This window comes from Pteropus medius, unplaced genomic scaffold (genome assembly GCF_902729225.1).
Source record: "Pteropus medius unplaced genomic scaffold, Ma_sr-lr_union100, whole genome shotgun sequence".
Classification (NCBI taxonomy): domain Eukaryota; kingdom Metazoa; phylum Chordata; class Mammalia; order Chiroptera; family Pteropodidae; genus Pteropus; species Pteropus medius.
The window spans coordinates 11,047,406-11,069,889 of NW_024356249.1; the positions used below are offsets into that span (position 1 = coordinate 11,047,406).

The following is a 22,484-nucleotide window of genomic DNA, read 5'->3' on the forward strand; positions in this document are numbered from 1 at the left end:
GAAAGCACTTAGTAATTTTAATATTTTTCCTTCGAGATGTGTGAATCTATTTAATTCTCGTGATAATCCTGTGAGGCAGGCCGGTTAGATATCAATCATCTTCATTGATAATGAAAACAATAAAACTGCAGCTCTCAGGGGTGGTTTGCCCAAGTGACGACAAAAATTCAATGACTAAAAGCAAGTATACAGATCCAAAACTTCTGACCCCAACTCCAGTGCTCATTCCAGCATATCCCAGCTCCTTCTGAAAGCATCTCTGACTTGGAATTAGCTGGCTGGAGGGCTGTTTAGCTCACCTGGAATGGTGGCATTGGCCATTAGCAGGCCATCGGGTGCGATGCTCAAGAAGCGTCCACTAGCAGTCTGCAGCATGATCTTGCCACAATTCCAGTGCATATGGAAGAAGGTGTCACACTCCAGCCGGTGCCCATTAGCCATCACTGTCCTATGGCGCCTCTGGAGAAAACATTGGGAACGAGAAGGAAAGCAAGGAATTCAAATCTCAGCTTTCTTCTCATCATTTTTATTCCTAGACCCTCTTCCCCACATCCCACCCACTAGCCTTTTTCATTCCCCCAAGGTATGCTTTATGCTTTTTGGAAAACGTATTATGACCTCAGCTCTCCATTTCCTCAGTCTGTGCTGTATTCCAGAGCCCAGTATCAAAAAGGAACCCAGATATACCACATAGAGAAAAATAAACCTCAGCCCAAACTTTAAAATCGTTTTGAAATGGATCATAGCCATAAAAGTGAAACTAAACTATAAAACATCTAGAAGAAAACAAAGAAGAAATTTTGTAACTTGGGAGTAGGCAATGATTTCTTGGGACAAAAAAAAAGCACTAACCATTTATAAAACAGAGAAATTGAATTTTATCAAAATTTAAAACTTGCTGCTCAAAAGACACAACTAAATAAATGGAAAGGCAAGCCACAGATTGGGTGAAAATATTTACAATACGTATATTTGGCAAAGAACTTGAAGACCTTAGAACATATAAAGAATTCTTACAACTCGATAAAAAGACGAACAACCCAATAACAAATGGGCAAAAAATATGAACAGATTCCTCACAGAGAAAATGTATAAATGGCCAATAAGCTCATGAAAAGATGCTCATATATTATTAATTATAAAGAAAATGCAATTTAAAGCCACAATAAAATGCTACTACACATCAATTAGAGTAGCTAAAATTAAAAAGACAGACAATACCAAGTGTTGATGAGGATGTGGAGCAATTAGAACTCTCGTACATGACTAGTGACAATGTAAAATGGTACAGTTGCTATAGAAATCTATTTGACATTTTCTTATACAGGTAAATGCACATTTATCACATGACCCAGTAGTTGCGATCCTAGGTATTTGCTCAAGATAATTGAAAATATAAGCTCACAAAAAGACTCATGCATGAATATTCGTAGCAACTTATTCATAATAGCCCAAATTGGAAACATTCAAGTATTCATCAACAAGTGAATGGATAAACAAATTATGCTTGTGTTTATGAGCAGTATTATGAAATAAAAAGGAATGAACTACGGATACATGCAACATGATGGATGAATTCAAATATATTATGCTGAGTGAAAGAAACATACCTACTGTAACATTAGGATTCCATTTATATGAAATTCTGGAGTAGGGAAATGTAATCTACAGTATAGACTACATATTAGTGGTAGTGGGGAGAGCAAGGCTGGAAGGGAACTGACTGGAAAGGGGCAAGAGGGAATTTCTGTGGTGATAGCAATATTCTCTAACTTGTGAAATGGTTGAGGCGTGGTGGCATAGGCATGTACATTTGTCAAAACTTATTGAATTGTACACTTAAAACGGGTGCATTTTATTGTATGTGAATTATGCTTCAATAAAATTGATTTTTTAAAAAAGAGGTCCTGTTGGATGAATATAGGCCCTCTGGGTGAAAATAAATGTTTATTGACAAGGACTTCTATGGTTTACCTCACCATCTGGTCATCTTCCTTGAAGAAGGAGAAAGTATGTCCAGAGAGGGAGAACCCAGAGCTTAAGGGTTGCCTTGCTCAGAAAGCCAAGGTCTTACCTGGGCTAGGTAGTAGCCATTGGCTGAACGAAGCTGCAAGTTGTGGTTCTCATTGTCACTTTCAAACTGGAACAGTGACATTGGGGTTATGTGCTCAGAGGCCGCATACACCTCAACATCTGCAGAGGAAGAACATGCCGTGAGAACCCTGAGTCTGGTCTTACCCGCAGTCTCAGCCCCTCCTCCAAGTTTCATGGCTGGGGTTCCCTCTGCTTTCTCTCCTCAGCCTTCATCACTTTCTGGTGGATCGTAGTATCCTAGAGAAGACCCAGGCCACTTTCCCCTAAAGCCTATGCCCCTGCTTTATCACCCTTCTCTACAGCACAGAGATTCTCTTAGGACCGCAAGATCTTCCTTAGGAACAGGTTCCAAAATCCTCGCTGATCCCAAACACATTTTTCTTTTTTCAGCAGCCAGCCCTCCCTCCTTCCATGGCTCTGTTGGACCCAGCACTTGCCGTAGACGATGGAGAGGAACTTCCGAGTCTTCGACCTGAGGCTCACCCAGGTCGGGCAGTGCTGTAGGATGAACCACTCCTCGCCCCTATGGGGATTAGAGCCCAGGGCCAGGAGCAGGCGTGGGCCCTGTGCGTACAACATGCCTCCTTCTCCATCACTCAGTGCCACGAGCCCTCCAGGCCGCACTTGCATGTGAAAAGCTGTCTGTGTTGAAGGTTGGGAGACCAGCCGGTCTATGTGGGACAAGAAGGAGTGTGTAGAGGTCTCCAGGTGGTAGCATCCGTCTTGGAAATGCAACAAGAAGCCACATTCCTCCAGGCAGGGAACTGGTGCGTCCACCCAGACTCGACCCGTGGTGGGGTCGGCCCTGGCATAGCAGCGGTTGAGGGGGCTGTAGAGGACCACATGGGCATGTAGGGCTGGCCGAGGGGTCCACATGTGGTAAGCTGAGAGGACCCGGGAGTTGCAGAACACGTCCTCGCCATCAGACTCCAGATAACGACTACTGATTATGCACTGGAGGGTCCACTTGCCATTTCGGTGGAAACGGAGCAAGAAGCATCCGTGGTGGCTGGTCCTCGGCCGGCCGTAGCACAGAGTGCCATCTGCCTCACATAGAAGGTAGAGGCCCTTCAAGCTCCTTAGTCGCACCACAGCCTGTGTGTCGTGCTCGTTGCTCACCAGGACCTCCCAGGTCTGAAGCATTGGGAGGGAGAAGAGGGAATCAGTACTTCCAAGTGACTAGACAGAGCAGCCCTGCAACTGTCACCCCTGGCATCACCCCAGCACCTTCACTGAGACCAACCAACTTCCCTTCCACATTGGCCTCCTTGCTGTCGGCTCCTCCACCCTCTCATCCAACAGTTATCAAAAGATCTCAGGGCACCGCTAGCACTGGAGCCATAGGGCTTCTCAAGAGCCCAAGAGAAGTTCTACATGCCTAACTCCTCCAACTGACAGAAGGTAACCTCTCTCCCTTGACCACTTCCTTCAATGTCTAATTTCTCAAGAAATGTTGTGGTTTGTCTTATTTCTTTCTCTCTCATTGCTGTGCCTGGATAGCACACTCGGCCAACACCTCCATCCCCAAAAGCCACCCTCCCTACATGGCAAGAGAAAAGCAAGACCTCTTACAAGCAGACCTGGGCTCCAGGGATGAGGGTGGGAGCACAACATCTGACATACAATGGTTTACTTCAGGTGCGATCAACTCTATTATAATTGGCAGGCACTTGCTACTGCCTCACTCTGTAGTACCATCCCGAATGTGCCTATATCCCTCTTTAAAATGAGAACCAACTCTCTGCCAGGGCTCCTAGAGCACCCCATTCTCAAACTACAACCAGAACAGAAACACAGGCTTTGTGATAACTCCACTGATCCAACTACCCCTGGAAGCCCACAATTCTGCCTTCCAGCCTGGGCTTTCTATCCCTCCTCTTTATGATGACACAACCACTCTGTGCTGGTATGGAGGGTAGGAGGCAGCCAGAGCAAGACAGAGTAGCAAGGCCAGGGTCGAGGCTTTACCTCCTGGAATAGATTTAGAGGTGGGTATGGAGCAATGAAGATCTGTGAGTAAGAGCTTGGGGTAGGAGGGTCTTGGTCTGGCAATGGCAGAGGCTGGTGCAATTATACTACAATCAACTCCCCTTCACACACACACACACACACACACACACAGAGCTTAGTCACTAGGAAAAATGGTTCCAGTACAGGTTTGCTTTGTTACCTGTCTCCGGCCCAAACCCTTTGCAGTAGCAGTGACTGTATTCTTATATGCCTCATAAGTGAGGTAGGATCCTGCCCAGCTGATGAGCCCAACCCTTAGGTCTTCCGGCTTGGGTTGTCTTTGCATCCACTCCACCTCATCCATGGGGCCGGCACCACAGGTGATGACTCCGTCCGGCCCAGCTTTCCCCCCAGTGGTGAGGTTCCACAGGCCATAGGGCCTGGAATCAGGCCAAAGTACCCGCCGGAAGACGTTCCCAGAGGGAACTTTCCAGGCAGAGGCTGGCCTAGGGCCCAGCACCTCTGTGACCCGAGAGCATTGTGACTGTGAGGGCTGCCTCTCATCCCACCATCGTGGGGAAAGGGCACTGGCCCAGCAATACCAATCCGTGGCCCAGAGGAAGTGGGTTCAGGCCTCCTGCGTTAGCCTCCCACATCATTCCAGGAACTGAGGCTGGCTGAGCTAAGACAGAGAATCAGAATTTCAGCCTGTGCCAGTGACCACTTGCGACTTCAGGTAAGTTCCTCCCCTTCACTTGTTTCTTTTTAATCATAGGATAGAAGCCAACCCCTTGCCTCCCAGGAAGTGGGTTCTGCCTGGCTCCCTTGAGACTCAAAGGGTTTTTGGAGTTCACAATATCCAAGAAAAATCTATTAACTTTTATGGCCCTTGGGAGGATGATGCCAAAATGTCTCAGCAGGTACTTTTCAAGGAGGGTGAGGAAACCCTAGATAGATAACCAGCAAGGATCAAATTACTCATAGTGAACAGGAGGGACTGGCTCAGGAGCAGGGCAAGGAGAATGGCCTAGGCGGGGAACACCCCTGACATAAGCCCCAGCCGCACTACTGCTTCCCCATGGGTGGGGTCTTTCCAGGTAGGAAGAGTCCCAGTGGTGCAGAGTGAGGAACTGTAATCCTGTTTGATAAAATAAGGCTAATAGACTACAGAATCACCTGGGTGATTTTAAAAATGCATATTCTTGGGCCTCAGACCAGTCCTGATGAATCACTTTTTCTTAAGCATGCCTCAAGAATCTCATTTTAAACAAATTTTCTTTCCCCCTCAAGTTTTAATGTGTATAGTAATCATTAAGAACCATGGCCAGCTAAGAGATGGATAGGAAATGGAAGTTATGTGGTATACGGAAGCATGGAAGTAGAGCCCGTTACCCTCAGCAAAGGCCCCTTGGAATTGGGGAAAGAATGGGATTTCCCCCACTGGAACCCCTAAAGCACTTCCAGATGCAAGAATAAGGTGGGAGAAGCCGAGCTAGATGAAGGCAGCAAGGTGTGTGTGTGCTTGGGGAGAGGGGGGTTGCCCCTGCAGCCTTAGAGTCTTTGAGTCTCTCCCATATTGTCTTTGCACCCAATAACCCAGCCCCAAGCTTCCAGGCTACAGACAACACCACGTACAAACCACAGCAAATTTATTACTCAATATCCAGTGCCATATCATAGCACCACCCGGAGCCCTCACCTTCCCTCCCCACTTGGCCCCAAGGGTATACCCAAAATGGAAAAAAAACAAAAGTAAACCCAGATCCCTGCTCCTCCTCTGGAAGAAGGGGCCTCGGCCCTGGAAGCCCCTCCCACAGGTCCCAGCAGGCAGGAGAGTGGACCCCTCCATGCCCAGAGAGCAAGGCTCCAGGCTCCCACAACAGAGAACATGCAGGCAGGAGCAGGAGCAGAGGCTCGAGTCTGTGGGAGGAGGAGCAGGAGGGATGGACACTGCCTGAGGAGTCCGGGAGTTTGGGCATCCCAGGGATGCACGCGGGAGCTTCCGGGCAGCAGGGGCCGGCCCCTGGTGGTTAGCGCTTCGACAGCTCATGGGACAGCCAGTCTAGCCCATCGTACAGGCCTGTGCCTTGGGTGGCACAGGTGGCCTGGACATACCACTGTGGGGTGAAGGTAAAAAAAACAGGTCAGTAGCAGGGAAGAAAAGGGAAATGCCTTTATTTCCTGCCCCAGCCTGTGGCTCCCTTGGGAGACGCAGGACCCTCACCGTGCGGCTTCGCAAGTGCTGCAGGCCCAGCTTGTCCGTCAGCTCGCTCACGGGCATGGCGTTGGGCATGTCCTGCTTGTTGGCGAACACCAGCAGCACGGCATCCCGCAGCTCGTCCTCCTGCAGCTGAGATGCCGAAGGTGTGAAATCTAGAGTCCTTTGGGGTCCCCAGGTTCCCTCTTTCCTGTTGTGTAGGGGAGCCCCCTTTCTACCTTCCAGCATATTTGTGGGAAAAATATAATATTATGTTGCTTCTCGCTTAACACAAGACACAGTTATAAATCAGCTAGAGACTACCTTGGCTTTAAGGTAGTCTCTACCTTAAAAGGCCTCTAGAAGGGGCCTTTTTCTAATCTGAGTATTCGCATTAGTCAAAATGACAAAATTTCCCAACGGAAAAACAAAAATGTAAGATGATGTTTCTCTCCACCACATATTATTTCCCTTTTCCAACTTCTCAGACTCAGATATGAAGACATGAAAATTCAAAGAAAAGGTCAGTCTTATACTTTTTACCTGACCCAAATTCAAAACAGGGTGAGATCCTCCCTGTGTCTGTCTCCACAAAGAGAAACGGACACTGGAGGCCTGTGCGGCGCTTCCTGACTTTCACACTGGCACTGAGATTTCTGTCTCTGAACTGAGGGCTCAGTTCCAGAGCCTTGGGTGCTCACCATTTTCTGGAGTTCGTCAGCAGACTCCTGGACCCGCTCTCGGTCATTACTGTCCACCACGAAGATGAGGCCCTACGTGGGAAGGAAGGAGGAGCAATCACGCCTGCCTAGGACATACCCTAGTCTGACTCCTTCTCTCTTTAATTGTGTCTAAACCCTTCTCATCTAATAAACTTCCACTAAGGTTCTGCAGATGTCCTGGCACAAACCAGAGACAAGCTGCAAAGGATACAAATTCTGCCCTCAGGCAAGCAGTCTAGCTAAAAGACATGCATGCGAACAGGGAAAAGACATGCCGTGAGAGCAGACCAGGCAGCCTGAGCCTAGAGCCCTGCTCCTCAAAAGAGGCCTAAGGTGCCTGAGTCTCAGAAGACTAAGGCTAGTTCTGAAGGATGAGTGGAGGCTAGCTTACAAAAGGGAGGGTGGAAGGAACTAAGGCTTTTTCACTGTCTGGAGGCCCAGCCTAGGCCAACATCTCAGTCTTCCTAACCCTAAGGCTGCTTCCCCCGGGGTTGGAGAGACAAGCCCCCCCCCATCCTCCCCACCTGAGTGTTCTGGAAGTAGTGCCGCCACAGAGGCCGAATCTTGTCCTGGCCTCCCACATCCCAAACTGTGAAACAGATGTTCTTGTATTCCACTGTTTCCACATTGAAGCCTGCAGACAATTGAAAACAAAAAATGAACAGAAAGTTCTGAAAGGAACTTACTAAAACCACATGGATTCAGCAGGGACACAATGATCAAGGCCCAAGGGAACAGAAGTCCAGAGGACCTGCAGTCCACAGACGGGGCGGGGCTAGGTCACATTCACCCCTCCTCAGCACCATCAAGCACATAAAGATACTGTGACCCACTTCTCAGGTATCTGTATCTGGTGTCAGCTCCCAGCACAGAGATGCAGAATAGGGAGCAGACCCTAAGGAGGTCTGTCGCCGTGCTCCCGCTCCTCCCAATCTCGCCTCCAGACTTACCTATGGTGGGGATGGTGGTGACAATCTCCCCTAACTTCAGTTTGTACAGAATTGTGGTCTTGCCAGCTGCATCCAAGCCAACTGCAAAGGAGAGGGGCACAGGGATGGAGATGGGAGCGAGGGAGCCCCCTAGAGACCAGGGAAGGGGAGAGGCCAGGACAGCGGATGGTGACGGGGGCGAAGAGCCCGAGCGCCTCCAGGTGCGCGCTGTTATCTACCTTCAGGGCCTTAAGGGCAGTCTAGGTGGTGAGTGCCAACTCCTGCTCCCAAAGCAGGCGAGGGGAGGGAGAGGACTGGGGGTGTCAGGGGCACAGGAGGGCCGCGCTCCTTTTAAAAGTCGTCTCCAAGGGCGGAATCCTCCCTTCTTACCAGCGGGGCTGGGGCGGAGGGAGCTTCACCCCACCCAGGCCCGCAGTTCTCGGTCTCAGGCCCCGGGGGTGGCGCTACAGACCGCTACCCGCCAGAGAGCAGTGGCTCCGAGGCGAGAGGGGCGGTTAAGAAGTGGGTGACTCAGGGTCGGATATCAGGGGGAGCTGGGCTGGAGGGACGCGGGGGCAGGGAAGGCTGCGCGGGGGCCGGCGCTCCCGTCTGGGCCGCGCGCTTGATCTGCCTCACCCATAAGGATCCGCATCTGCTTCTTCCCGAAGATCCGCGAAAAGAGCGCGGACACGGTGAGGCCCATGGCGGGGCCAGGGGGAGGGGGCACGGGCACGGACACGGGGTGCAGGCTGGAACCGGCCGGCCGCTGGGGGATGGGGCGCAGCAGCAGCAGCAGGAGGAGGCGCCGCCACCGCCTCCGCGCGTCCCGGCCCGCCCTACGTCACCGCGGGCCCGCCCCCTTCTGGCCCCGCCCCCAGCCCCGCCCCCGCCTCGCCTAGTGGCTCGCGGAGAAACTGAAGTTGAGCGAGTCTCCTCCGCAACCTGGCTGGGTCCCGCGCGGTCTTTAAAGAGGGAAAGGGTCAGGTTCTCTCCGTTTCCAGCGCGCCTATCACATCTGCGGCTGCTGAACCGACAGCTCGAGCGGGGCTTAGAATAGCTTTTAACGCTGCACAGCGGCCCCCACTTTCGATTTCAGTGGCTAGCTGCAGGGCTTTTTTGTTGCGTCCAGCCCACTCTGGGCTTGGGTTTAGTTCTTAGAAACTAGCAACATCGACCGTGTGCACCAACGTCTTAGGGGTACGGAAGCTCCGTGCAGGTGTCCTAGTCCTCCCTCTTGCCCCCTCAGCTCCCAGCGAGAGGTTTAGAACCTAGTAGGTGGTTCAGGGACCGCAGAATCGCGATAGGAGTGCAGCGGGGGCGGGGGAGGGGAAATGCCCGCGTAATAGCTGGCTTTCACGGTTCCTTAAAACGCCTGCTCCATAGATCCCAACGGCAGAACCAGCAGATTACCAGCTCTGGGCGGCGCGGTCCTAGACATTGCTTCTGCATATTAGAGAACACGACCTTCGCCTCGATGGGCCTAGACGCAATGCCTTTCAGTCTGAACCCAGGCAGCCTTTCTGAAGCTCCTTCCTCACTTTGCCACAAACCTGGGATCCTGGATTATTAATGCACACCTATCCAGGATGTTGTCAGGATCATCATGCCTCCTTACACCCAAAGAGTTTCAGCTGTGAGTTCCCCACACAGCATCTGAAAGGAAATAGCAAGATAGGGATTAATTATAAATATCTTCTATAGCAAAACCCGGTTCAATGCTAGGTTTATGCTTAACAAATGCTCGTTGGGTTGAACTGGACTGATTGGTTGCTCAGTGTAGCAAGGGCATGCATTTTGGCTATTTTGGATTCTAGTGGGCTTCTAGAATCAATTGCTTATGGACTGGACATGGTGAGGTGAGCTGGGAACCAGAGAACTCCATTTGCTCATTCACTTAGTCAATAAATATTGAATGCCTACTATGTGCTTTGTTCTGGGCCTCAGTTCAAATCTCAGTTCTGCCTATTTTTAAGGGCTTGCGTTCAACAATCTTTACAACCTGTCATTTTCTTATCCGTAATAGACTAATATCTGCCCTATCATGAGGTTATGGTAAAGATAAAAATGATAAGTAATATATCTGAATGTTTTGTATAATACAGCTGGATGTTACCTGTGCCACTAAGAAACTGGGTCTGAAGAGACCCCCAGGACCTTCCCCATCCAGACCTGCAAAGTCTGTAGGAGAACAGACTTTGGACACCAGATACCAGTGCTTGACTTTACTCCTCAGTCATAGACTTGCATTCCTAACAAGGCTTTTACAAGATGGAAGAGTACATTTAAAAGCGTCTCAATATAATAATACACCAATTGTGAACAAGTCAGGCCAGTTCTACATCTTCAGCTCTTTTATTAGCCTCTTTCTTTCTCTGTTGTCACTGCCCTCTTTCACTACCCCCCGACTGAAATGGCCTTCTCACAGGTCTCCTGCCCCTTGGTAATGCCTGTCATACAAGTCTTGACTATGTCACTCTTGTGATCAAAATCCTTTAGTGTCTTATCACCCAAGATAAAATCTAAATGCCACCCCCATCTGTTGCCACCCCCTTCACATACCCTAAACTACTGCCTTGAGATGACTCTCTCTCAATGCTTCCCAGGTGAGCCAGGCACCCTGATGACCCAGGAGTCATTGCATTCTTTTCCCTCTGCCTGGAATGCTTGTTTCTCTCATCTCTAGTTAGATGGGCAATCACTACTCATCCTTCAAATCCCAAACTGTTTTCCCTGAGAGTCTTCTCTGCCTCCCTAGACAGGACTCCTTCCTCTTCCATATCACTTTGAATATATATAGTGGTATAATGGCAGGACTTGCGCATGCCTGGTTCTCCACTAGATGTGAACTCGTTGAGGGCAGGACCTTGTCTCATCATGGTGATCATCTAGCACAGAATTTGGTGTGTTGAGAATTGGATTGATTTGGATAGGATTCCTAGATTTGCTAGCTGTGTGACCTCGGACATGTTACTTACCTCTTTGTGCCTCGTGTCTCCATATCTGTAAAATAATGTCCACTAATAATATCCACTAAGAATTATTTTAAAGACTACGTAGTAAAACTCTTGTAAAGCTCCTGGAATATAATTGCATTTAGGACAGACGTCATGGCCATAGGATGCCCTCTATAAACATCTGTTCAATCAACTCAGCAGAACTCAGTATAATAATTATTATACCATATCCCTACTAGGTGCCAAACACCGTCCTAGAAAGAGTTTTCCTGGTTTAAATGAGAGTCTTAATTGTTGCTCTTTAGAGCTCCGAAATAGTGGGGACAAGTCGTTCACGGAGCTATTTGGTAAGGATTCTATGCGACGTCGCCCCCAGTCCCTCGCTGATCGTTGTCTGGGGGCAAGTTCAGGGAACCTCGCGAAGGCAAAATCACACGTCTGTCCTCAGCTTTGCTTACTCTGCTCTCCAGAGAGCGATAGGCTCGCACCCAACTTGGTTCTCAACAGGCCGCCAAGCACCCACTCGCTGAAGTAGCCCCACCCACCTCGTGCCCACTGGGGGCGGAGCCTGAGCCGTCGTGCTGTCGTCACTTCCAGCGGACCCGGAAGCGCCCTTGTGGGGCCGCTGTAGTTAAGAAGTTTCCGTGTGGTTTCGCTCAGCTTAAACCCTTGGCGGACTGTGGGCCGAGGGCTGTCGCGGGCTGCTCTGGCCCGGACGAGTGGGAAGCGCTGAGCGGCTTCTGAGACCCGGCGGGCGATCCCTGGCAGTGAGTTCCTCTTGTGCTGGCATCGCCCCGCCTCCAGGGTAGGACCGCCCCCGTCCTCCGTGCCTGGGACCCGGTGGCGCTTCTGCCATCCTGCCCCGCCACCTTGCATCCGTCTCGGACAGCTGGGAGGAACAGGTGTGGGACTGCGGGGACAGCAGAGCCCACCAGCGTCTTCGCGACCCTCTCCAGGGCTATCCGCGCTGACGTTGAACAACCGTTCTGTATCCTCATGGAGAAGTTTGGGATGAATTTCGGGGGCGGCCCCAGCAAGAAGGACCTGCTGGAGACCATTGAGACGCAGAAGCAGCAGCTCCTCCAGTACCAGGCACGTCTGAAGGATGTGGTCCGCGCCTATAAAAGCCTACTGAAAGAGAAAGAAGCGCTAGAGGCCAGCATCAAAGTGCTGTCGGTATCCCACGAGGCAGATGTGGGCCTCACAGCTATTCAGCCTCCAGGCCTCACCTGTCCTGACTCCGTGGATGACCGATGCTCCACTCACAGCGAAGATAGCACTGGGACTGCCACCAGCTTGGATACAGCGGCCAGTCTCACAAGCACCAAAGGTGAGTTTGGGGTGGAAGATGACAGACAGACCCGTGGACCACCACCTCCAAAGTCCGAAGAGGCCAGCGGGTCGGAGAGTGGTGTTAGCAGTAGCAGTGGAGATGGACCATCTGCGGGTGGGGAGGTAGAAAAACGATTGCACCAGCTGAAGACTCAGTTGGCTACTTTGACCAGCTCTTTGGCTACAGTCACCCAGGAGAAATCCCGCATGGAAGCTTCTTACCTGGCTGACAAGAAGAAGATGAAACAGGATTTAGAGGATGCCTGTAAAAAGGCAGAGGAAGAGAGGGACCGTCTGGAGGGAGAATTGAAGGGGCTGCAGGAGCAGATAGCAGAAACTAAAGCCAGACTTATCACACAACAGCATGATCGGGCACAAGAGCAGAGTGACCATGCCTTGATGTTGCGTGAGCTCCAGAAACTGCTGCAGGAGGAGAGGACCCAACGCCAAGACTTGGAGCTTCGGTTGGAAGAGACCCGAGAAGCCCTGGCGGGGCGGGCATATGCAGTTGGTCAAATGGAAGGGTTTGAACTGCAGACCAAACGGCTGACCTCTGAGGTGGAGGAGCTCAAAGGTGAGCTGCAGGCTCTTCGGGATGAGAAGAATCAGCCAGACCCCCGGCTGCAGGAGCTTCAGGAAGAGGCTGCCTACCTTAAGAGCCATTTCCAGGCTCAGTTGCAGCAGGAAATAAGGAAGGTAATTATTTTTATCTCTTTCATTCTTTTAGCCTGAAGTGGGAAATAGTAAGGTTCTTTTTCCTCCTTTGATAGTTAGATCTAGGTGGCTGTACTGTTGATTTTTGATGCTATTCAAAAAGTTTTATTTGTAAGTCCTGGGAATTTGTGTTCTCTGTGGTGTTGACAGTATCCACAGAGCATGCTTCCAACAGGATGTGGAGTTTCTGAGTATAGGCTGGGTTGGAGCCAGACAGCTCTGCACTTCTGGCCATTGGCATCTTACCAGCTGTGCGCTGTGAAGCAGTACTGTGGCAGCCATGTAGTGAAAAGTCATGTGTGTGCCTGTAGGTACATGACAGATTTAGGTAGTGGTATGTGCCTATAGATAGGGTGGCTGAAGGGGGCAAAGGGAATTTTCTCAGAAGAAATGACCTTTTGAAATTGCTGTTAGTCAAGATTTGTGTGTTCTGGAAAGTATGCTATTTTACAGTGCCTCCATTCAGTATGGGGAGAGATCCAACTCAGATTTGATCTTCCAGGAATATTAGAAGAGTAAAAGAATGTCATATGATTTCTTAATAGGATTTGGGGAAGCACCTGATAAACGTAACACACTTTATATGTGAGCTCAGTGTATGATAGAAGAAAGAGGAAGCACTAAAACAGGACAAAAGCAGATATACGAAGATTCTTAATTTGTTTGATATAACATATGTCTGAGAGCAGAACCCAAGCAGGTTACAGGAACTTTTGTTAGCTCCCAAATCAGCAGAAAAGTCCCCAGTTCCTATTCTTGTCAGGCTATCCCCGTCCTGTGACCCTTTTGCTCCCCTCTCTTGCTTTCTCAAAGTTTGCCATAGGGCTTTGACGCTTTTCTGGATGCGTTTCCATCTGTTCTCTTGTTTTACAGACAGCCCTTGCAGAGGATCAACTACGCCAGCAATCTCAGCTGGAAGAGCAGAGGGTGGCATCCCTGGAGAACCAAATATCTGAGGTGTCGGAACTGCTGGGCACCTATGAGAAAGCCAAGCAGAAGGACCAACTAGCCATCCAGAAGCTGAAGGAGCGCATTCTGCAGCTGGACCTGGAGAACAAGACACTGGCTCTTGCAGCCTCCAGCCGGTCCCCTCTAGACAGCCATGGAGAGGAATCCAGTCTGGACGTCAATGTCCTGAAGGACAAGATGGAGAAGCTGAAGAGGCTACTGCAGGTGGCAGCCAGGAAAAGCCAGGTGACCTTGGATGTGGAGAAGCTCTGTGACCTGGAGATAATGCCCAGCTCCGAGGCCGCCGATGGGGAGAAGGCTACTGCACTCTACTACCAACAGGAGCTGAAACAGCTGAAGGAAGAGTTTGAGAGGTACAAGATGAGGGCCCAGGTCATTCTCAAGAACAAGAACGCCAAAGACGGGAACCTGGGCAAGGAGCTGGAGGAAGCCCAGAACCAGCTTGCTGAGCTGAAGGAGAAGTATATCTCCCTGCGGCTGTCCTGTGAGGAGCTTGAGCGCCAGCACCAGCAGGAGGCCGAGGACTGGAAGCAGGAGCTGGCCAAGGTACAGCATCACCACCGGCAGGAGCTGGAGCGGAGCCAGCTGGATTTCAGGGACCGCACGCTGAAACTGGAGGAGGAGCTGCACAAGCAGCGGGACCGTGCCCTGGCAGTGCTGGCCGAGAAGGACTTGGAGCTGGAGCAACTGCGTTCTGTGGCCTTGTCCTCTGGGCTGCCAGGACGCAGAAGCCCTGTGAGTAGTGGGGGTCCTGGGGACCCGGCTGACACAGCTTCCCCAGATAGTTTGACCCAAGCACTGCAACTAGCTGCGGCCAATGAGCCCACTTTCTTCCTGTATGCTGAGCAATTGGCCCGCAAGGAGGTGGAGATCACATTGTTGAGGAAGCAGAAGCACAGGCTGGAGGTTGAGGTGCATCAGCTGCAGGAGCAGCTGCTGGAGGAGGGCGAGCGGCATCGGGAGGAGGTTGGAGTCCTGCAGAGCCACATTGAAAAGAACATCAGGGACCAGAGTAGGGAAGGAGCCAACCTGGAGTACCTCAAAAATATCATCTACCGCTTCCTGACCTTGCCTGACAGCCTGGGCCGCCAGCAGACACTCACAGCTATCCTGACTATCTTGCATTTCAGTCCAGAGGAGAAACAAGTGATAACGCGGCTCTCACCCAGTGGTAGCTGGTGGCCTTCTGGCAAGAGATGATGCTGTTTTCACTAACTCCTGAAATTTCTGTGCCTGTTATGTGGGAAGGGACAGATTCTGGTTTCTACTGCCTCTTCTCTTACCTTTTCATATCTTACTTCACTGTGTTGAACTGGGAGGAGTCTTCAAAATGGGGTGGGATTTTCTGCCAAATGCCATTAATGCTACTTTGTGCTTAGGCCCTAGGGACACTGGCAGTTTTGGGCGGGATGGCATCTTCTGGTGGTGTGTGTGTTGGGGGAAATGGTGAGAATCTTTGAAAATGAGACATTTTTGTTTTAATATTATGCTCCAGGTGCAGAGCTAGGAGTAAATATGACTCCAAAGGGAGTTCAGTTAATTTCTAAACATGTACAAAGACCAGCTGTTTTCTCCGTCATCTCAGTCTGAGTCTGGTCCACTGCTGCCCCAATTCTCTGGGGACATAAATCCAGGCTAGAGAGGGACCAGAAAGTTTGAAATAGTGACAGATTGTCCACTAGTCTAAAAGGCCAAGGAATAGTGAGTTCATCCTAGAACTGGGGAGCTTGGTCTGGTTAGGGGTGGGTAGGACCTAATTAATTTAGACAAAACACACCACTTGTGACATCCTGGAGGGAGCCCTGAGCACCAATTCAATGTTAGGGATTTCCCAAGTGACTTGCTTTTGGCCTGGATAGGATTACAACGGACCTTTCACACATGTCCCTGCCTTAACCTGCCTGCCTGAGGTTGGCCTGAGATTGTGAGTGAATGCTATCTTTTTTTCAATGTTGACCTTCCACTAAGGGGTCTGATCAGGAAGCTCTCATCCTGCCTGGATGCAAGGAATTAGCTCAGATTTATAGGGAAGAGGAGGAAGATTTGCTGCAGAAGTTTCCAGAAGTATGCTGTAGGAAAGTGGCTAAATCTCCACGTCCCTGCAGCCAGGGTGTTTGTGGGTCACTGTCACCAGGGTATTTTGCACACTCCTTTAGGGAGACAGTAGAGTGTTAGTCCACAGTCTTCATCTTCCCTTTATGTGTTACTGTAACTTTTCCTCCTCCTCCTGTGGGATTTCCTACCTAAGTAGATTCTTACATAAGTAGATTCATTCTGCACTTAAGGAAAGGAGGCTTATTTTTCAGGCAGTCTGGAAAGGAGGGACTCAGAATTCTGAGTCAGATTCAAACAGTATCCATTTCTGTATTCGTTCCTTGTCCCCATCTGCTCTTGCTGGTTATAGAAATCTTTGGATCCTAAAGACCAAAATTGAGTGCTTTGCCACCCAACTGAACAAATATGTATTCTTTTGTTATTTCATCAGAGAGATCTGTTCTGCGAGGGCTTGGAATGCAGAAAACTTTGATTAAATGTTCTGATTTGGAGGCTGGGTGACCTGGACTATCTGCAAAGAATGTGTTCAAACGATAATAACATAAACTGTGGAATTATTAAACCTGAATAACTGACCTGTGTGCTTCATTAATGGTATATACATATATCTGGACACAAATAGAGTGTGACTGTAAACGGTAAATTAAAAGGATGGAAATAATATATTAAACCATGAGCTTGAATCTAGGGAGGAACTGCCTCAATTACAACACAATTTTTTTTTTAGCCTGGAATTACGCGTGCGTGCATGCGTGTGTTCGTGTGTATGTGTAGGTAGGTATGTTGGAAAAAGATGTCTCATGGGTTTAGTGAGCGGGCTTGGGACTTCTGTAATTACTGCTTTAAACTTTAGAAGTACTTTCTTTAGGAATGCTTTATTATGCTTCAAATCAGGATTCGTGGTATCCTGGAAAAATTTCTCAGTACATCAAACTAAATTAAATCATCATCATCTTCATCTCCTTAATTTTCTTACCTTAAATGTTATATATATATTCATATTGTTATTTCTAGGTGGTTTGGGACAGAATAGAAAGAGCCATAGTAACAGTTGCTTTCCTGGGGCTGATAATTCATGTGCCTTTGACTTTTGAGAAGATATCAGATGAACAAAGAAACAAGTCAATTTCTGACAAAGTATCGATATACATAAGTCTGTGAATGCTCCCGACTGAGGCGAAAAGACTTGGTCCCTTCTTACCCTTAAGGATACAAGTTCCTTGTCTCCCCACCCTTTTCCCCCAAATAAGCTTTTCAGTTATTTGACTGGTTTGCACTCCTAGAAAGGAAAGGAAGTGAAAGAGAAAGAATTCTGATCAGACTCAGAGAAAAATAAATTTTCCTTGAACTCTGGTCCTGGAATGTCAGTGCACGAGTTATGTCGATAAGTAATGAGACTGAACTTGTTTAACTTGCCACGTGATCTGGAGGATCGCTGAGAAGAAGAGATGGAGGAAATGGAAGGAAGGCAAGATGACAACTGTAAAGACTTTCTCTCTCCTATTGGGTACCTCCAATCTGGGATATAAATGTCCATTTACCATGCCCTTGAGGTTGTAAGTCCCCATCTGTTACATAGAACCCCAAGGCTCTCGGCCTTGTCCTGAATTGCTGCTACTTCAGGGTTGTTTTGCTAACTCTTGTGGAGTGTGCCAGCACCTTGTTGAGCCATTCACACCTATTATATCAGTTACTCCTCACAGGTGATGTTATCCTCATTTTACAGATGAGGAAGCAAAGGCCGAGATGTTCAATTTGCCCAAGGTCATGTAACTAATTGATGTCTGAACCAAGCTTGGTTAACTTGAAAGACTGCTTCATCTGGGTGCTCCTGTCTTCTCAGGACTTGGAGGGTCTGGGCCTGTCTTCATAGATGATTTCTGGGGATGGAAAGACATCTCCAGACTGAACTGGGCTGGTTCAAATGTAGAGGAAATTTCTAGCTATAAATTGCAGTCTAGCAAAGTTGCTACACTGTAGAGTTGAACAGGCCACATTGGTTCTTCGTAAGAGCCTTAAAGCTGCTCTGTCCCCCAGGTTCTAGATGGCTGCTAATTTTAGATCTTGGATCATTCTAACAAAATAAGAGGAGGGCTGTGTACCAGCTACCGTTATAGTGTGTTCCAGCTATAACCTCTAGTAAAGCTGGGGAAACAGCTTTGGGAATTGGAAATAGAGCCCTAACGAATGGTCGGTCACTTTACCCAATCTTCAACCACTTTTACTCCCTCCCCTTCACTCTCTTCCGCTGCCGCCCCCAAGCGGCCTAATTATTGATGATTTTCGAGCAAGAAACTGGATTCAGACATTCTGGATTGAAATCCCAGTCTAATATCCTGCCAGCTGTGCGACCTTGACAAATTACTTAATCTCTTTGAGCTTAATTTTCTTATAATGGGGATAATACCTATTTTAGAGTTATATTCTCAGATTAAAGCAAAATACATAAAGAACCAGCACAGTACCTAAAACAAAGTTGAGGCTAAACTGCGTTTCCCCCCACCCCAAGAATGTTAAGTGGCAGAATTAGAAATTAGACTGAGCTCTTAAGTCCTGTGTTTCTTAATTACAAATGTTGCTGTAAACAAAAGGAAAAATAACGGGATTATGAAGCTGACATCTAGCATTTTCCTTACAACAGTCTTATGACGCCTATCTGTTTTGCAGATGAGGAAACAGAGTCCTGCAAGATGAATTACCCAGGGCCCAGAGTCCGTGATGGGAGAGCCCAGATTCAAACGCGTTTATATGAATCCGTGGCCCAGGCTCTTTCTGCTGTCTGTGCTGCCTTCCAGCAGAGGGCAACGCGGAATACTGAAAACAGGGCTCACTGAGAAATCCAGGGGGCTGTATTTCTAGCATGGGCTGGGGAAGAAAGCGGAGTCCAGGTGGTCATCTCTTCAGTGGCAACTGACTGCCTATAACTTCCCAGAAGCCTCATTTCTCTCCTATCAGCAGAGCTCTTTCACACTGAAAACTTGAAATGGACTCTCTTGCAAGTCAGTTTTATGTGAGTTTATGTAATGACCTCCTGTTTTTTGGAGGGGGGACCCGGATCTCCTGGATAATCTAAATAGTGGTTCTGACAAACCTACCATGCAGGGGGTTCAGTAAAGTGCAGGCCACTTGGAGGCTAATGACCATTGTAAGGAGGCAAACCCTGTCCCTTGACCATTGAGACCATATCTGGCTCCGTATAAATTTGTCCATCCCTATGGGCTACCACTTAGAATATTTTCATATTCTCTTTCACGTCTGAGAGAATGAATACCGATATGATTTCATGTGAATATGTGTTTTTAAGTGTCGATTACACATAAACTTTGTATTAACTGAGGCTCTGATGTCCACACAGTCAAAATTTTTGGGGGTTAGTATTTAGAGTAGGGTCCATTTTCTTTCCCTAAGTTCAACAGCTATCAGATCTCCAAAAATGAAGCTTCAGTCTAGGGAATTTCACAGGCCCTTTGGGGGACATCCTGTCCTGGTGTTCTGTGTACTCCCCTGAGATATCTGCCCAACCTGGAGCCTTAGCTGGGATGAGATTTGAAGGAGTCTGAAATAAGGCCAAGCTTATTTGTGTTGGTTTGAGTGCCTACAGTATCACCTGAAGAGTATGCATTTTCCAAACCTAGGATACTTAGGCACATTGTTCCCTCTACCTTAAAACTGTCCCACCCCATCTAAAACCTCTGCAGTATGGTCTTGTCCTTTCAGACTCAGCTGAAATGTCACTTCCTGTATGCAGATTTTTCTGATACCCAGGGATGCTCAGGTACTTTCTTCTCTGAGATCCTTCAGCACTTTTTTCATACTGACCATGGGCACAGTGATTTCTTGTACTTTCATTTTTAAATTAACTTCTCTCTGTCCTTAACTACCTTTTAAATCTCTCAAGGTCATGCCCCATCATGCCCCATTCATCTTTGTGCTGTCAGGACTTTTCATAACCTGGCACATGCTAAGTGCTCCATAAATAGCTGAATGAACAAGAGACTGAAAATACCAGCCTTGTATAATTCTATAATAAAATCCACCATCTGCATTCCAGTTGTTAATTAACACAATAATTTCCTTTATAGGATTTTTTCCTCCTGTAGTGTAGGATCCTGTCTAGGATCATATATTGTGCTTAGTTGTCTCTATAGTCTCCTTTAATCTGGAACAGTTCCTCACCTTTTCATTCTCTTTTATGATAGTGACGTTTTTAAAGACTATAGCCCCCGCCCCCCTTTTAAATAGAAGCTTCCTTATTTTGAGTCGGTCTGATGTTTCTTTGTGATTAGATTCAGGTTATGCATTCCCTGCCAGAATATTATATAAGTGATGTGACATCATATGTATACTAGCTAACATAATACAATCATAAATTAACTATGTGTTGGTGAACTGTCACCAACCCTCATCCACTGTCTTCCTAAGAAGTGGATTCCTACTTTCAAAAGGACGAAGTGGAGAAACATATTATTAGTACATGTATTGATTTTCTATCGCTACCATAAAAAATTTTCACAAACTTAGTGACTTTAAGATAATACAAATTTATTATCTTACAGTTCTGGAGGTCAGAAGTCTGATAGGGGTCTCACTGCACTAAAATCAAGGTGGCATCAGGGCTGTGTGTCATTCTGGAGGCTCAAGGGGGGAATCTGTTTCCTTGCCTTTTCTAGCTTCTAGAAGCTGTCTGCATTCCTTTTCTCATGGTCCCCTTCCTCCATCTTCAGAGCCAGCGACGTTACTTCTCTCTGAGTCTCTCTCCCGTAGTCACATCTTCCTCTCTCTTCTGTCTCTCTTCCACTCTTAAGGACCCTTGTGATTACATTAGGCCCACACAGATAATCTAGGATAATCTCCCTATTTTAAAGTCAGCTAATTAGCAACTTTAATTCCCTTTTGCCATGCAACCTAAAAGATTCTGGAGATTAGGACATGAGCAGCTGTAGGGGGTTATTATTCTGCCTACCACACTATTTATTTTGTAAATATTTTATCTGGAAAGAACTTTGACAAAAGCAAAAATGGAAAATCAAAATTCTTTCTCATTTCTTGGTAATAAAGGCTTAAAGTACTACTGGATAATTCCTAGCAATATTCTTTTTCATGGGAAAGCAGCAACACCTAGTGTCTTTCCATATAAATTTCAACAGAAAACATAAAGTATCCTGTAATTAAAAAGATAGAATAGAAGATGCAGCTCAGTGACTGATGGTGGAGAAAGGAAATTCTCACTCACAGAATGAGAAGGCTGGTGAGTCTCTGCGTGTTCTTTAGACTTTGTGTGAGCTCCTACATCCATCCGTCCGTCCAGCCAGCCAGCCAGCCAGCCAGCCAGAAGTATTTTAATTAATTCTGTTTGGGGCATGGCATGATACTGGACTCTGTGATAGATGTGGAAAGATAACATGATCCCCAGCCTCAAATTCTTCCAGTCTTACTGAGCAGATGAGAAATACCTGGCAATGAAAGGCTATGTACCCATTTATAAAACACTAAAGACTTAATGGCCAAGTTCTAATTAGGCTCAATTGTGCATACATCAAAACCCAAAAGTGTAAACCGCAGAGAAGTTTATTTCTTGCTCATGTGAAAGAATTGGTGCAACCACAGTTTGGCAGTTCCTCAAAAAGTTAAACAGAGTTACTGTATGACCCAGCAATTCTACTCCTAGATATATATCCAAGAGAATTGAAAACATACTTTGATACAAAAACTTACACTAATGTTCATAATAGCATTATTTGTAATAGTCAAATGGTGGAAACAACTCAAATGTCCATCAACTAATAGATGGGCAAAGAAAATGTGGTATATTCGTACAATGGAATATTATTCAACCATAAAAGTACTGATATATGCTACGACATGGAAAAACCCAGAAAATATTATGCTACGTGAAATAAACCAGACACAAAAGGCAATTGTATGATTCCATTTATATGAGGTGTTTAGAATAGGTAAATCAATACAGACAGAAAGCAGATTAGTAGTTGCTGGGGGCTGGAAAGTAGGGAGGCTAAGAATGGTAGTGACTGCTCGTGAGTACAGGGTTTACTTTGGGGGTGATGAAAATGTTCTGGAATTAGGATTGATGATTGAACAGCTTTGTGAATACACTAAAAACCCTAAAAACCACTGAGTTATACACTTTAAATGGATGAATTGTTTTGCATGTGAACTATATCTCAATAAGGTTACTAAGAAATCCTAGGACAATCAAGGAGGCGAAATGAATAATTAGAGGATAGGAAGAAGAGATTGGAAAAGTACCTCCTGTTAGCTTTTCTTCCCTCCCCTCTGCTCCTTCTGCAGGCCTCGGAGTGGTCACCCCTTTCTTTCCCATATATTAAGATCTCCTTGCTCCCCCATCCAGTACTAGGGTCAGCAGAATGTTCACTATCTGAGGCTGGCCTGGCCCTAGACAAGGAGAGATGGTGGCTCTGTTCTCTATGGAGATAAAGTAGAGAATATGCTGATGGAAATAGAGAATGGAGTAGAATTCATGTCCCGTGACTCCTGAGGGTGTCTCCACTTGAAAACCATCTCTGGTTCTGGGAAACAACTGTCCTTG

General features: G+C 47.5%; 4 protein-coding genes across 5 annotated transcripts; 1 reads left to right on the forward strand and 3 right to left on the reverse strand.

Annotated features, from left to right (window-relative positions):
* Positions 1–54: 54 nt before the first annotated feature.
* On the reverse strand, positions 55–3,987 carry LOC120600985 (fascin-3-like). Its single transcript, XM_039860581.1, has 3 exons — positions 2,532–3,987; positions 2,075–2,193; positions 55–459 (listed from the first exon to the last, which is right to left on the reverse strand). Exons 1-3 carry the CDS (start codon positions 3,235–3,237, stop codon positions 271–273), a joined length of 1,014 nt encoding a protein of 337 aa, XP_039716515.1. The 5' UTR covers positions 3,238–3,987; the 3' UTR covers positions 55–270.
* A 1,689-nt stretch (positions 3,988–5,676) lies between these two features.
* Positions 5,677–8,720, reverse strand: ARF5 (ARF GTPase 5). Of its 2 annotated transcripts, none has more exons than XM_039860582.1 (6): positions 8,529–8,720; positions 7,914–7,994; positions 7,488–7,597; positions 6,943–7,014; positions 6,269–6,476; positions 5,677–6,161 (listed from the first exon to the last, which is right to left on the reverse strand). In XM_039860582.1, the coding sequence occupies exons 1-6, from the start codon at positions 8,593–8,595 to the stop codon at positions 6,091–6,093; spliced, it is 609 nt and encodes a 202-aa protein (XP_039716516.1). In that variant the 5' UTR covers positions 8,596–8,720; the 3' UTR covers positions 5,677–6,090. The 2 variants fall into 2 exon arrangements, with proteins under 2 accessions (XP_039716516.1, XP_039716517.1); XM_039860583.1 differs by having other exon boundaries at positions 6,269–6,394; positions 8,529–8,711.
* Positions 8,721–8,793: 73 nt separating this feature from the next.
* Positions 8,794–12,841, reverse strand: LOC120601055 (uncharacterized). The gene is made up of 5 exons (XM_039860668.1): positions 12,730–12,841; positions 12,401–12,404; positions 12,113–12,287; positions 11,305–11,974; positions 8,794–9,545 (listed from the first exon to the last, which is right to left on the reverse strand). The coding sequence occupies exons 1-5, from the start codon at positions 12,839–12,841 to the stop codon at positions 9,520–9,522; spliced, it is 987 nt and encodes a 328-aa protein (XP_039716602.1). The 3' UTR covers positions 8,794–9,519.
* GCC1 (GRIP and coiled-coil domain containing 1) lies at positions 11,602–16,491 on the forward strand. The gene is made up of 2 exons (XM_039860580.1): positions 11,602–12,874; positions 13,766–16,491. Exons 1-2 carry the CDS (start codon positions 11,843–11,845, stop codon positions 15,059–15,061), a joined length of 2,328 nt encoding a protein of 775 aa, XP_039716514.1. The 5' UTR covers positions 11,602–11,842; the 3' UTR covers positions 15,062–16,491.
* The last annotated feature ends 5,993 nt before the right edge of the window (positions 16,492–22,484 follow it).

Excerpts from the sequence above, each read along its gene's own strand:
- LOC120600985 (XM_039860581.1), bottom strand. The coding sequence starts at position 3,237 with ATGCTTCAGACCTGGGAGGTCCTGGTGAGCAACGAGCACGACACACAG. Across the intron at positions 2,194-2,531 it reads GTTCCTCTCCATCGTCTACG|ATGTTGAGGTGTATGCGGCC; the intron begins GCAAGTGCTGGG and ends CTTCCTCTGCAG. Across the intron at positions 460-2,074 it reads ATGGCTACTACCTAGCCCAG|AGGCGCCATAGGACAGTGAT; the intron begins GTAAGACCTTGG and ends TGTTTTCTCCAG.
- ARF5 (XM_039860582.1), bottom strand. The coding sequence starts at position 8,595 with ATGGGCCTCACCGTGTCCGCGCTCTTTTCGCGGATCTTCGGGAAGAAG. Across the intron at positions 7,995-8,528 it reads GCAGATGCGGATCCTTATGG|TTGGCTTGGATGCAGCTGGC; the intron begins GTGAGGCAGATC and ends TCTCCTTTGCAG. Across the intron at positions 6,477-6,942 it reads CTGACGAACTCCAGAAAATG|AAAGGGGGCTCCCCTACACA; the intron begins GTGAGCACCCAA and ends GCTGGAAGGTAG.
- GCC1 (XM_039860580.1), top strand. The coding sequence starts at position 11,843 with ATGGAGAAGTTTGGGATGAATTTCGGGGGCGGCCCCAGCAAGAAGGAC. Across the intron at positions 12,875-13,765 it reads TGCAGCAGGAAATAAGGAAG|ACAGCCCTTGCAGAGGATCA; the intron begins GTAATTATTTTT and ends CTTGTTTTACAG.
- LOC120601055 (XM_039860668.1), bottom strand. The coding sequence starts at position 12,841 with ATGGCTCTTAAGGTAGGCAGCCTCTTCCTGAAGCTCCTGCAGCCGGGG. Across the intron at positions 11,975-12,112 it reads GTCCCAGTGCTATCTTCGCT|GCTTTTATAGGCGCGGACCA; the intron begins GTGAGTGGAGCA and ends CTCTTTCAGTAG. Across the intron at positions 9,546-11,304 it reads ATCGCTCTCTGGAGAGCAGA|ATGCTGTGTGGGGAACTCAC; the intron begins GTAAGCAAAGCT and ends ATTTCCTTTCAG.